The 13,193-nt window shown below is 40.2% G+C and overlaps 1 protein-coding gene across 1 annotated transcript in view; it reads left to right on the top strand.

The window, feature by feature from the left end:
• The window catches only part of myo3b (myosin IIIB), a 63,668-nt gene that overhangs the window by 20,126 nt on the left and 30,349 nt on the right, over positions 1 to 13,193 (top strand). Inside the window, exons 10-22 of the mRNA XM_075478519.1 lie at positions 3,373 to 3,457; positions 3,569 to 3,685; positions 3,820 to 3,924; positions 4,117 to 4,200; positions 4,337 to 4,539; positions 4,610 to 4,708; positions 4,981 to 5,095; positions 5,181 to 5,307; positions 5,711 to 5,921; positions 6,676 to 6,823; positions 7,905 to 8,058; positions 8,227 to 8,315; positions 9,102 to 9,231. Of these exons, the coding sequence (XP_075334634.1) occupies positions 3,373 to 3,457; positions 3,569 to 3,685; positions 3,820 to 3,924; positions 4,117 to 4,200; positions 4,337 to 4,539; positions 4,610 to 4,708; positions 4,981 to 5,095; positions 5,181 to 5,307; positions 5,711 to 5,921; positions 6,676 to 6,823; positions 7,905 to 8,058; positions 8,227 to 8,315; positions 9,102 to 9,231 (1,667 nt within the window). The remainder of the gene's footprint in view (positions 1 to 3,372; positions 3,458 to 3,568; positions 3,686 to 3,819; positions 3,925 to 4,116; positions 4,201 to 4,336; positions 4,540 to 4,609; positions 4,709 to 4,980; positions 5,096 to 5,180; positions 5,308 to 5,710; positions 5,922 to 6,675; positions 6,824 to 7,904; positions 8,059 to 8,226; positions 8,316 to 9,101; positions 9,232 to 13,193) is intronic.

The following is a 13,193-nucleotide window of genomic DNA, read 5'->3' as shown; positions in this document are numbered from 1 at the left end:
TCTTCATTATAAAGGAGTTTGCTGAAGCTGCCCTTGACTGAGAGTCTTGATGTCTTGCCAGTTGTGTTTACTCCCGAGAGCGTGCAGAGTCGGTGCCTGAGCCTGATCCCGAATTCCTGTCCACAGTGAAAGTGGATAATGGGATTAGGAGCTTGTAGGGCGAGAACTGGGCTCGCCTGGTTTAGTCTCTCATGCCACAGATCAGCAAACAATGACTGCAGATAAGAATAAGAAAGACATAGAGAACTTAAAAGTAGCTGCCGTAGGTGAAATAGTGTGATTTACTTCAAAGCAGGAGAGAGTTAGACGCTAGAGGTCTCAAGTCCTCCTCCAAAGAGACATGAGGACGAGGAGTCACTTCATAGGGACCACATACCGAGCATATTCCTCTGCTAGATTTCCTCTATATGCCGAATACTAAATTGATACAGAGGCAGAGGTGGAAACAATTGTTAACCTCAAGCTTGAATATTTTGACTCTTATGATTGATAATTTATGTTGATAGAATATAGATACATCTGGTGAATAGGATATCACGGGGTGTATTGTTTTAAGGATTGAAAAGCAAGTATTCAGACCTAGCAACTCTCAGGGGTAACAGTTCAATAGCTCAGTGATTCTTTTGTTCTCAGAGGTGCCCACGCAGGCCTGCTAGAGAAGTTCCAGTTCCCCATTCATTGACATCATTTCTGTCTTAATTTAATCACGTGTTAAACTCCATGTTCAGATTGTAATGAGGACACTTTCTTTTTGTTGGCTTGTTCCATGATAGAGCACTCAGTGTTTGGGTCATTTTGGTAAGGTTTTTGCATTTGCAATAACATTTAGTGGTACAACTTGAATGTTTCAACCATGGCACTGAAAAAATACTTTTGGTAATTATATTTACCACCGTGATAGAGATTGTTCCAAAGTTTGTCCATCATCAAAGGTCACTATTTCAGTGTCTTTTCCATTGTCTGTTGGTTATTATTTATTACTACTTACCAAATTACAACAACCGTTTTTCTATACAAATGTTCTAATATTTCGCTAATATGTATTCCATCCATTTATTTTTATCTAGCTTATTTATGAGTTTTAGATGATCATTTAATGCATTGCTATCACTTGCCATGTCTTCATTTAATATGTATTTTAACAATTTACTAATTCATTTTCTATATGTCATTGCCTTGTTTTAATGACTCACTCCAATTTCTCATTAGTTACATTTTGTGCACAGTTATTGGCCAAATTGTTTTCCTCGGGAATGATTCGATTTAACAAATGATATGCTGTCAGTTAATCCAAAAACTTAATTAAATGTTCCGACCAGAAACTAGTGAGTTTTACTAGTTTCCTAAACTCTGCTCCAATCTCAGTCCATCTTCAGTCCAAATAAGGTTCAACTTTCTCATTCTCGATGTTAGCAACTCATACCACTTCTCTTCCTCCAACCATCTGAGGGAAAGCTGTTCCCTGTGTTCATTAAAGATCCAGCACACATGCATCCATTTCCTCCATCAGGGGACAGGCTCATTTCATCTGTCCATATATATATTTTTAGCCCAATCTTGATGCACCAACTTGTGAATCTTATTCGTTGGTGGTCCTGCTTACGCTATCTCTACCTCTCTAAGCTCCTAACATGCTGCAAGTCTGGAAACCACGGGTAGGGATCCCCATCCCCTTGTATCAAGCATGTTACATTCCTGTGAACTTGTCTACGCAAGTTAAATCTGTTTTTCGTACATATTAGCTAATTAAGCAGAGTAACAAGATTTTAATCAATTTATGCAACACTTTTTCTGAGGACCCATACACATATTACCTGCAAATGATTAAATCCAGTCAGCATTCAGGATTGTATTATTTATTGCTGGAAAATGAGCATAGAAGTAATAATAAGGCAGAGGGGTGATGTGCTAACCTCATGCCTCTTTGAAACAGCAATGGTTGCTCACTCAGGTGCAAATATAATTAGTTTGGAATTACAGATAGAGTTAATCAAGCTAATTATTTGTCCAATTGAATTAAAAAATTTGTGGTTTAAGGTGAGGCGTCAAATATGTCTGATTTAGTCTCGAATGCTGTTTTGTATTTATGAGAAATCTACAAAAATAGTACATTGTACATTAACTCAGATCAGAAAGCTTATGCTAAAATATTAGATTTGTTATCAGATCACGACTTGAACAATCACTGACAGAATGTACCTATATTTAGAAAAGATTGTCAATTTATCGTATGAGAATGCTCTTTGAAACTGTTAACTTAATTAACGATTCTTTAGTGACTTCCTGGCTTATTCATAAATACTGATTCTGATTGAGAAGTGCTATCCCCGATAACAGATAAAAAAAAAAAAAAAGCCTTCGGCTGAATGATGACAAAATGAAACTTTCAAATGAGAGACGATGAAAAATGCAAATGAAACACAATATCAAAGCCAAAAGATTGTTTTCTCTATCACCAACTCACAGAGATCTGGGATCCTGGACTGATGTTCTGAATCTTTTGCAAAACCTGATCTCAATAAATGAATAAAACATTTTGGAGAAAGACACATCTACATGCTTTAATTAATTTCCGTTGTTTCTACATGATCGCTCACACTGATAATGCCTGCTGTCGTCTTGGCCAAAAAGCATAGACTTTTAATCACAGCAAGACTTTTCCTTTTAAATAAAGGTTACATTTTTCATAATGAGACAGTTTAGATAGTTTATAGTGGCTAACTTATACACAAACTTGTACATTAGAAAACTCATTGAGCATTTTGTGGCAGCAGGACATTGTTTGGGAATGGTTCAGATGTTCGTCAGGCCTGCTGTCAGCGCAGCGATGGAGCTCATTGGTTTGTTTGTTATACTGAAAACATCAGAGAGGAGAATAGATTATGAGAAGCTGTAGCTAGACAGACTCGTTAATGTGATGAATTCATTGTTGGTTTCAGTTTTTTTTCCTGGGTGCCGATTTTAAAAAATGAGAGAAAGGTATCATTTAATTTAGATATGAAACGCTGACTTCTCATTGTAGACTGCAGTGTCTCCACGTTTATGCGCACAAAGAAGTAGGCACACAGAGAACACAGCCCCATTTTAGTCTTTCTCACACTCCGTGGCGTTCCCCTGAGGTTTTGATACAGCCAGCTGGCTGTGCGTTGACCTCTTCCCACATGGGACTCGTTGAAGAGTAATAGGTCAAAACACAGATGAAGTGCAATCACAGCCAGTGATAATGGGAGATGTGTCCCCTGGGAGAGCTTTAAAGGCCTCCACTCAAAGCTGGAAAGGGGCTGGGTCGAGCATTCAGCCTTCAAACTACTGTTTGATTTGGTGTCGTGTTACAGCTTTCAGAGGCACTGTCATGTTCTTGACTTTATACAGGCATGAGAGGATCAATACTCGTAAAACCCTCATAATACAGAGCTGTCCTGATGATGATATGGTAAACCTGGAGTTTCTAGATGAGGTAAGATTTTATGTGTTTATGCAGCCATCCACTGATCAACTCACGGTGCAATGTGCTTGATTCTGTTTGCGTGTTTTTCCGGTCTGTTTTTTTTTTTCTTCTTTTGTACAGGAGACCATTATCAGCCATCTCCACAAGAGGTACGATGAGCTACAGGTGTACACTTATGTCGGTGACATCCTCATCGCCCTCAATCCTTTCCAGAATCTCAGCATCTACTCTCCTCGGGTTTGTAACAAACCAGTCACGCAAATGTTGCTAAAGCTCTCCCAAGCCCTGTGGAAATTATGAATGAGTGCGCATCAGTCCATCAGCTGTCATTGTCAACGGTGTCAAATGCGTGCTTTTGTCCTCTCTTGTAGTTCTCGAAGCTGTATCACGGCGTAAAGAGAGCCGACAACCCTCCGCACATCTTTGCTACTGCAGATGCGGCCTACCAAGGAATGGTGACGTTCTGCAAAGACCAGGTATTCTACAGAAAAATGATGGATTATAGTGGAGCAAATTACTTGAATTGTTTGGGATGAACTTTGTAGGTGAACAAAACCGAATTAGCAGGACTCTGGAAAAAGAGATCTAGGTTCGCCCCGGGAAATAATGAAAAAATGTGTATTACGTCTGTATTTCTTTCTTCACACTTTGTTTCCCTTTTATTTCAGTGTATCATCATAAGTGGGGAGAGCGGAGCCGGAAAAACGGAGAGTGCTCATTTGATTGTTCAACACCTTACCTTCTTAGGAAAGGTATACTTGTGTTATCGTCCTCTTCTCATTGCTGAAATTACTGACACTAAATCTGACAAAAACTAGATCCAACATTCAGCTCCTAAAATCTCAAACACTGCAAGAGTTTACCAAAGAGACATGTCGTCGCTCTCAGGCAAACAATCGGACTCTCCGGGAGAAGATCTTGCAGGTCAACCCTCTTGTTGAAGCCTTCGGAAACGCCTGCACAGCTATTAATGACAACTCCAGCCGCTTCGGCAAATATCTGGAGATGAAGTTCACTCCGACTGGGGTGGTCATTGGAGCCAAGATATCAGAGTACCTGCTGGAGAAATCGAGGGTCATCAAACAGGCCACGTGAGTGACACTTTGGTTTCCTCGGTTGCATTTTGTATCATTTTTCTGATGATTGTTTGTTTTCCATCAGGGGGGAGAAAAATTTCCACATATTTTATTACATGTACGCCGGGCTTTACCACCAAGACAAGCTGAAGACTTACAGGCTGCCAGACCGGACGCCTCCCAGGTTGGTCCTGCAGTTTGACTCTAACTTGCTCTTTGATTCTGTACCTGTCACTGACTTGTGTCTTGGAAGATCTGATCACAAATGAGCATCAGCTCCAAACAGTCATTAAATATGCATTTTGAGTCACTGCTTATGGTTGGAATGAACTTTAGTGTGGTTAACACATCCGTATATATGCGTCTTCGAATGTGCGACAATCATTTTGCCTCTCTCTGTGATGCTTCTTGTGTACCTCGGCTATGTTACTTAACACTCGTAATGTGCAACTGCAGGTACATTGACAGTCAACAATGCAAAGTGATGCAAGACATTGTGTCACGGAAGCTCTACAAGGAGCAGTTTGACGCAATTCAAGAGTGCTTCCGAAATATTGGCTTTACAGAAGAGGTAGAGGCAGATTAAAATATTAATCTGATTAAATATTCAGATCCCTAGATCGTAGAATTCATTTTGTTTTGCATTGCTATTTTAGGAGGTCAACTCTGTTCACAGAATTCTCTCGGCCATATTGAACACGGGCAATATTGAATTCACCGCCATCACAACCCAACATCAGACCGATAAAAGTGAAGTGCCTAACTCAGAGGCCTTAGAGGACGGTGAGATGAAGTAGCTTTAGTGTGTTGTCTGACGGCGTAGTATTAAATGTGTTTTTAATGTTGTGCTTGGTTTTGTTTGTGTGTGTGTGTTTTTTTTGTTTTTTTTGCTTCCTTTCTGTGTTTTCTTTAAAAGAAAATGAGTTGTGTTCCGTCAAACCTTAAATTCTGCTTCTCAGGGACACAGTTATAGCCTGTTAATCAACAGAAAAGCATGCTCGCAGGTGTGTTTTCTTTTCATGTTATGGTGACATTTACAAACTGTTCTGACAAAAGAGTGTATTTGGTATGTGTTCTGCAGGTGACATTATTATGTGCCATAAACTTGTACAGAAGCAAAGATATCATCAGAGAATAAATGTCGGGGCTCATTTTTATTGATTGTTTCTCCCTGCTTTTATTTCAGCCGCGTCTCTCCTCAGCATCGGCCCAGAGGAGCTCCAGGAGGCCCTGACTTCTCAGTGTGTTGTCACGAGAGGCGAGACCATCATTCGCACCAATACTGTGGACAAAGCTGTTGATGTCCGTGATGCCATGTCCAAGGCCTTGTATGGGCGCCTCTTCAGCTGGATAGTCAACCGCATCAACTCGCTGCTGCAGCCTGACATGAACATCTGGTGAGAGCGTGCCGGTGATGGTCATTCGTGGGGATGTCCAATGTTTCTTCCTTAATTTTCTTGGACGCTCAAAGCTCAGATGACCTCTGTGGAGGTAGATGCAAACATGCAGAGGAGAATATCAATGGGCACGCAAAAGGAGAGCAGAGAAAAATAAGTTTTAATAAATTTTTGATACAGAGTTGCGTGCAGAGAAAATAATGTTCAGATGATTAAAAAGACTTCAGAGAGACTGCAAAGAGGCTTTTCATTGATCCAAAAGAATTCCTTCATAAATATGAGCGTTGACTGTCAAAGAGTTGTCTTGCAGAAATGAATAGAAGCCAGAGTTTCTGTCTGAATTCCAGTCATCTGCACTGATTCTTTATTGCCATTAATAACCGGGTAGCACAGGCTTAAGGTGACCTCTACATTCAGTAGGTGATGACTGATCGTGACAGTAGCTCCAAGCACAGAATACAGAATTCAGGATGTGAAGTCTTCATACTCTGGTGTGTATTGTTTATGCAGATCTTGAAAATATCTTGAGGTCAAATCAATAGAGACTGAAATAAAAACCATTTACGAGGCCCTAACTTTTTTAAAGCCGACGTTTATGATTTCTCATGAGACTAGGCCTTCCAGATCAGAATTTGTATTTGGGTTGAACTTGCATTATCATTAAAGTTTTATCAATTGATATCGCTGCTGGGGAATTTGCTAGCTCCACTGCATAGAAGAATGAGTTTGTTTGTCCCCCTTTTCTGCTTTGAAGTGCCGCAGAGAGCTGCATGAATGTGGGAATCCTGGACATCTTTGGATTTGAAAACTTCAAGAAGAACTCATTTGAACAATTGTGCATCAACATTGCAAATGAGCAGATCCAGTTTTACTTCAACCAGCACATTTTTGCCCTCGAACAGGTGAGTTTTTCACCCCCCCCCCCCCTCCAAAAAAAAAAACCCTGTAATGGAAATAATTTAAAAGACATTTGTGTTTTTCCTGGTCCATCAGGACAGAAATGCTCACTTGTCTGTGATGAGTGAAGAATTGCCTGTACTGTTGTGCACCACCAAATTTACACTCTTAATTGATTTAATTAAGCTTTTTATCCAGACCTTTTTTTTTAAGTCTTTATTTTGCTTGGTGGAAAGGAATTAATCAAGAACCATTTGTTAATAATGCTTTTAAGTTTGCACTAACAGTCCTTTGTTCGGAGGAATTGCAAGTAAAAGTTTACCCATTTTATTTATACAGCACATTCAATTGCAAGTAACCTCAGTTTTTACTGTAAATTGGATTTCTCATGACATACCCATGCTGAAAGAAAAACCCAACAAACTTTATAATTTATTTTGGCTAGATTCCTATCCTAAGTACTATTGATATCCTCTGCTCAGTTATTTCCACTTCCATTTACATGTTAAGCACTGAAGAGCCAGAACTGTTATCAGAAGCTACATTTACCCTTTTCGCTGTAATTGCAGCAGTGATTATTGAAAATTTGGCCTCAAGCTTGTGGAAAAGTTTCTCCCCCGATGTAGGCTGATGCTCAACGGAGAAGCTTTTTATTTGGTGTGGATGTCTTCCTTGTTGCTGTACACAGACACTGATTATTCCGAGTTGATGACTTAAACATGAGGATGGTTTAGATCCATTGGTTCAACTTTATTAGTAAAATATATATTTAAAACAACTTTTTGATCTGAAATTTAATAGATGCAATAATATGATATGACTACGGGTTGTTTGCACATTCAAATAAATTATGAATAAGTAAGTGGCTCTATTTGTTAGTTTGGAGCTGTTCTGTTTTTCTTCAGACATTCTATTATGCTGTAAACTTCAGCCATAGACACACACGCAGCCAGCTGCAGCTGTTTGGTTTTTGTTGATTAGGAGCTCTTTTTCCCCCCACACAGATCTTATTCAGCCCAGATTGTTTAATTGGGTCATTTAGAGAAACATTAACTGGTTTATTCTGAAATCTCTGGTCCTAATTAGATGGAGTACCAGAGCGAGGGAGTGGATGCCAGCCTGGTGGAGTACGAGGACAACAGGCCCATCCTGGACATGTTCCTGCAGAAGCCCATGGGCCTGCTGTCCCTGCTGGATGAAGAGAGCCGCTTCCCTCAGGCCACTGACCAAACTCTTGTAGGTAAGATGCAAATACACCTACAAGGTGATCCAACAACATGTATAGATCATGAGGACTGATTTATAGACGAGACCAGAGGTCAGTGGTAGTGGCTGTATCTTATGCAGTTCAAAAAGCATATTTTTTCAGTCCTGTTTTTTTTTTTCTCTTTTCACATCTTGTCCACAGATAAATTTGAAGACAATCTGCGCTGCAAATATTTTTGGACACCTAAACGTGTGGAGCTTTGTTTTGGAATTCAGCATTACGCCGGAAAGGTATCAGATAACTCTTAGGATCTTTGCATCAAATAACCTGATGTCTGATTTGCTGGTTTTTCCAGAGCTTAGTTAACAGAATATCACCCCGAAAAATATGAAATAGAAACAATGTCACTTTGGGATGCACGACGATAGCGGCATGTCATTGGTATGGGCCGACAAAGGTCAGATTTGGGCTGTTTCAGGCCAATTTCAGTATTGTTGCTGGACGATGATCATCCACACTTGTTAAAGTCGGATAAAGCTACAGTTTGATTTTACACATATATACGTAAATTAAAGTACATTTTTTCTTTATTTTCTCACCAATGACTTTGGGCCTTCACAGTTATAGTCAATATCATTTTACGTAATGTCTGGATGATCATTTAACATAATTTGTCAGTTGGTCCAATATCGTGCATCCCCGATGTTTCTAATAACTCTGTAATAACAACGTCCTTGTTCTGTGTCCCAGTAGGTTTAGACACTGTGGCATTATGCACACCACAGGACCTGAAACTGAAGCAAATAAACTATTTCAGCCATCACTAAGTCTTTATCTTTACTGATGCTTTTCCCGTTTGGACGTGTTAAAATGCCTTGAATGAAAAGGCCACGTGGAACAAACACGAGATATCTTTTCTTGTATTGTATAGTATGTCTATAGTATATCTTTCTTGTATGTAGTTTCTGCCATATCAACAGGATGTAGACTAGACTAGTATTGATAAGTCAGATTTGCACCCTAAAATATTCCACGATTGGACTGTTCATGCATACTTCCTGCGTCCTTCTCAACAGGTAATGTACAATGTGAATGGATTTCTGGAGAAGAACAGGGACACTCTTCCTGCAGACATCGTTGTAGTGCTGAGAACGTCAGAGAACAAACTTCTGCAGCAGCTGTTTTCCAGCCCTCTAACTAAAACAGGTATGCTGTAACACAGGCCTCAATTTAAATGAAATAGGATTTTAAAAAAGGGGGAAAATCTCAGCCACTAACAGGAAAAATATTCTGCTGCTCACCACAGTGAGAATATAAACTTTCCTTTGAGACAAACTATTGTTAGCTGCGATTGTGGGAGTGTATTAGCCAGTGAATTGTGCTGCTGTCTCCTGCTTCCAGAAACGTTCAGGTAAGTGGGTTTCTTAAAGACGCGACTCGCAGGCATCTACTTGTCCCCCCCTTCATTTCAAGCCTCCGTGTGCCGTGCTCGTATAAATCTGCGGTCTCCATTATCTCTTGAGAGGCTCAGCTCTCTGCACGGCGCTCTGTTTTTATTTTCACTAAGCTGTCCCTCTTGGTTTCCCATTGCTGAATGCTATCTACAGATTGTGGGTGCAGTGGGATACTTTTATGATAAGGTTTCTAAATACCCGGGGGATGAAAAAACTGTATTTAGAGAACACAAAAGCAAGTCGTCCCACCTCTTTTCTGTTGGCTAAATGAAGGCAGACTAATGTGCTTGTCATTAGCTGTGGCTGAGGCCTCCTGGTCACTTGACTTAGCTGAAATGCTAATAGATGTCTTAAATTATTAGATTCCCACTTCCTACTTTATTTCAGCTAAGCCACTTTATGTGATTCACTTCCTTTTTAGGGGCCTGTAAATGCTTGCTTTCACTCCCAGTGGCATTAAAAGGAGCTTTGATTCACAAAAGACAGAAAGCTGAGAGTCCTGTGGAAATCTGTGATGTGTCTGTAAACTTCAATTGCAGGTTGTGCACAAGGGAGAGCCTTCAGTCGCTTCCTCCTGCAATTAACGGCTTCAGAGAAGCCCACTCTATAAAAACAAAATTCATTGAACACTTCTTTTTAGTGCACAAAAGCACTGAGTAGACGCTAAGATGAGCTGTAATGTTTACTGTTGCTGACATAGTGTCAGTTAGGTCTAAAAGCTTCTTTATTTCCATTTTGTTCGCCGTTCTTTTGTGTGTGCCACCTTTCAGGCTGGGGATTTAAGTTAATGGGATGATTTATCAGAGAAATAAACTGTTTCTTGGCATTTTGAACCTTTTTACTCCTAAAAGGGTTTCACAAAGCTCGGGGTGAATGTATAGATTCTTTAGCATGTTGATTTAGTGGCTGGGTGCTGCAACATGAGCACATTCAAGTTGTTTCATTCGAGATGTAGGTCCACTTTCCTTATTACAGTTTATGAAACTGCAGATCTTCACTTTAGATAAAAGCTATGAAACACTGCCGTGGCTTATCACTCTGGAAAAGATGGAGCACTGTTTAAAGTGAGATACAGTATAGCATAAGAAAATTAGAAATCTATTCTTCAGGGTAAAATTTTCGTGGGGATTTAATTTGCATTTTCCTTCACATTATGCATTCACTGTTATCTGTGAAATTACCATTATCTGGAGGGATCTGATGGAAATCTTATACACCAGGGTGGTTCCACACGCTGGGCCTCCTCACAGCATCACCACTAGGGGACACTCTTGTAGATTTGCAACCTGAGAATGTCCTGGAGGTGAAGTCATGAATATGGGATGTCAAACTGCACACACATACATTTGAGTTGAATGTTTTTGGTCCATGTATCAAACTGCAGTGACACAGAATTAGTTTCCTCTAAGTTAACTAATATTCCTTGACCGTGTATTTTGTTTAAAGAGTAGCAGCTTAAATTTATGTGATATTCAGTTTTTTCTGTCACGGCCCCATTCTGAGACTGTGATGGTCTGAGTATTGATGCAGCTTATGTTTAGAGAGCAGCAGGGAAGTAGGAAGGCCCTGAAAATTAAAAAGCTCCGAGACGGTGCATAGCGAGGCCACTTGAGCCCTACAGAATGTGAGTCCTTGAGGCTTGGACATGTGGTGGTGTTTTGTCAGAGGAAATGGGTTGTATTTGCATGGACAAATTCCTCAGAGCCAGGGCCTTCCCCAGATCAGGGGATCACAGTGTTTGAATTGGCTGGACTCAGTAGGGCCTACCATGGCCTGGGCAGCCTGCGGTCACAATATGGCTCTGTTTGTGTGTGTGTGTTTGTGAGCATGTGTGTGTGTAGCCTCAGGACGGCCTGGCCTTACTGATTGTTGTATAGCCCATCTGCACACACACACTGCACCTCTACGGTGCCAGCTCTATGTCAGAACATTAAAAATAAAGTGATGTGGACTACAAATGCATACATAGACCTTTCATTCACATATATATATATATATATATATATATATATATATATATATATATATAAAAAAAATCTATCTTTTAAAGTTTAAACGCTATATATGATGTGTCACGGTTTGCTTAAAGATAACTGGTATGATTGATGCCATTTTGAATTATTTGTAAGAAAGCCATCATAAAAAAAATCCTGTGATTAAACCTAAGCAGTGGCAAAATTTGTGTTTTTAAAGTCAAATTTACGAAATGTGTTTGTCTATGGAGAGAATATTTCTTACGTTTTTCCACTACATCTGGGGGAAAATATCAGGCTCAACTGTCCTCCCTGAAGTTGTATGTATTTATGAATATTTTACTCTTGTGACTGTCAGTGTTTTTAAAAAAAATCTTCTTGAAGCCTTAAAAGCAGCCGACCGTGGTTTTAATGTCAGTTTGTCAGCACAGAAATAACCAGGCATATGCACTTCAACGGAAATGTGAGTTGTTCGTGCTTCACTTGAATATTCCCATTTAACAGGTGAACACCGTATCTTTTACTCAACTCTCACATGTGTCACTTTGCAGGTGAAGATTTTAAACCATATTATAAGTGGAGCTTTTCAGGTACGACGTGCCCATTTCACTATGTCCTTGTTCTCTGTCAGCAAAGCACATTCAGGGCTTTGTTAATATTTTACAACTGCCATATGTCTGTTAACTAAAAACAAGCTCACTCCACAATATGCTCATTCAACATTTTTAAGGTTGTAAGTTCAAGGCCATCATCTGTGTTAATTTACAATTTACACAATTCATACAGGGTTTTTTTTTTTTTTTTTTTTTTTTTTTCACATCTTAACACCAAGCCATCCTCTGCATCTCCCTCTGTCTCCCTTCATGTAAGGAGATCCTCCTGACAGGCTTCTCCCAGCTATGTGACACGTTTGGCTCTTTGTTCTCCCCCAGCACAAGGCTTTTTCATCCCAGTGGGCAGATCTTCCACAAGACTTTCACACAATCTCTCTCCCAAGAAAGACACTCACCAAGTAATACTTTTGTCCAGTTTCTCTCCAAATCATGATATTTGAGAATTCTTTGAGTCAGCAGGGGGATTTGTGACGGCCCAATGCATCTGTAGCAAGAACCCAGCTCGCAGAAGTCACATGGTACATCTTTTGATAAATGCAACACTGTGTTGTGTCACTAAAAGCCAATTACACCATGCTTTTTGTGATTGATCTGCTTTGACAGTAGTGGCTGGCATTTAAATCAACAGCCCCCGGAGCCATCTCCAGGCATAAACGGTGGTGGTTATAGAGGGTGGGGAGGGTTGCAGAGGGTTATGGGTGCTTTAATCTAATTTGCTTGGTTGCTGACTTGAGTTTCTAGATCACATGTTTTCAAAAAGAGAGCGGGAGAGCGGCAGAGATATCAAGCTCACTCAGCTCGGGAAGGCTGCTCTCTCTTACAACTTTGATTGTCCCCCGTGTCGACAGCTCGATCCACAGCTTCTGAAGTACAAGGCGCACACTGACACTCATAAAAGCATGTAGGGAGGTGTCATATTGAACGCGGGATTGCTTTTTAATCCTAGGCACATTGACTATTCTTGTCAATAGAGCCCCAATACAACTGCCAGCTTGAGCTTTTTTTTTTCCTACAGGATTCTTGCTGGGCTTAATTTTCAAAGTGAACGCACAGATGCCAGGGAAGGTTTTTCTTTTTTTTTTTTTCCTCCTTCTTCTACCCCCCCTCCCCACACACTGCTCTGCCAC

Source organism: Odontesthes bonariensis, chromosome 12, assembly GCF_027942865.1.
Source record: "Odontesthes bonariensis isolate fOdoBon6 chromosome 12, fOdoBon6.hap1, whole genome shotgun sequence".
NCBI lineage: Eukaryota > Metazoa > Chordata > Actinopteri > Atheriniformes > Atherinopsidae > Odontesthes > Odontesthes bonariensis.
Note: the sequence above shows the minus strand (reverse complement) of the source record. Positions and strands in the feature narration are given on the sequence as shown.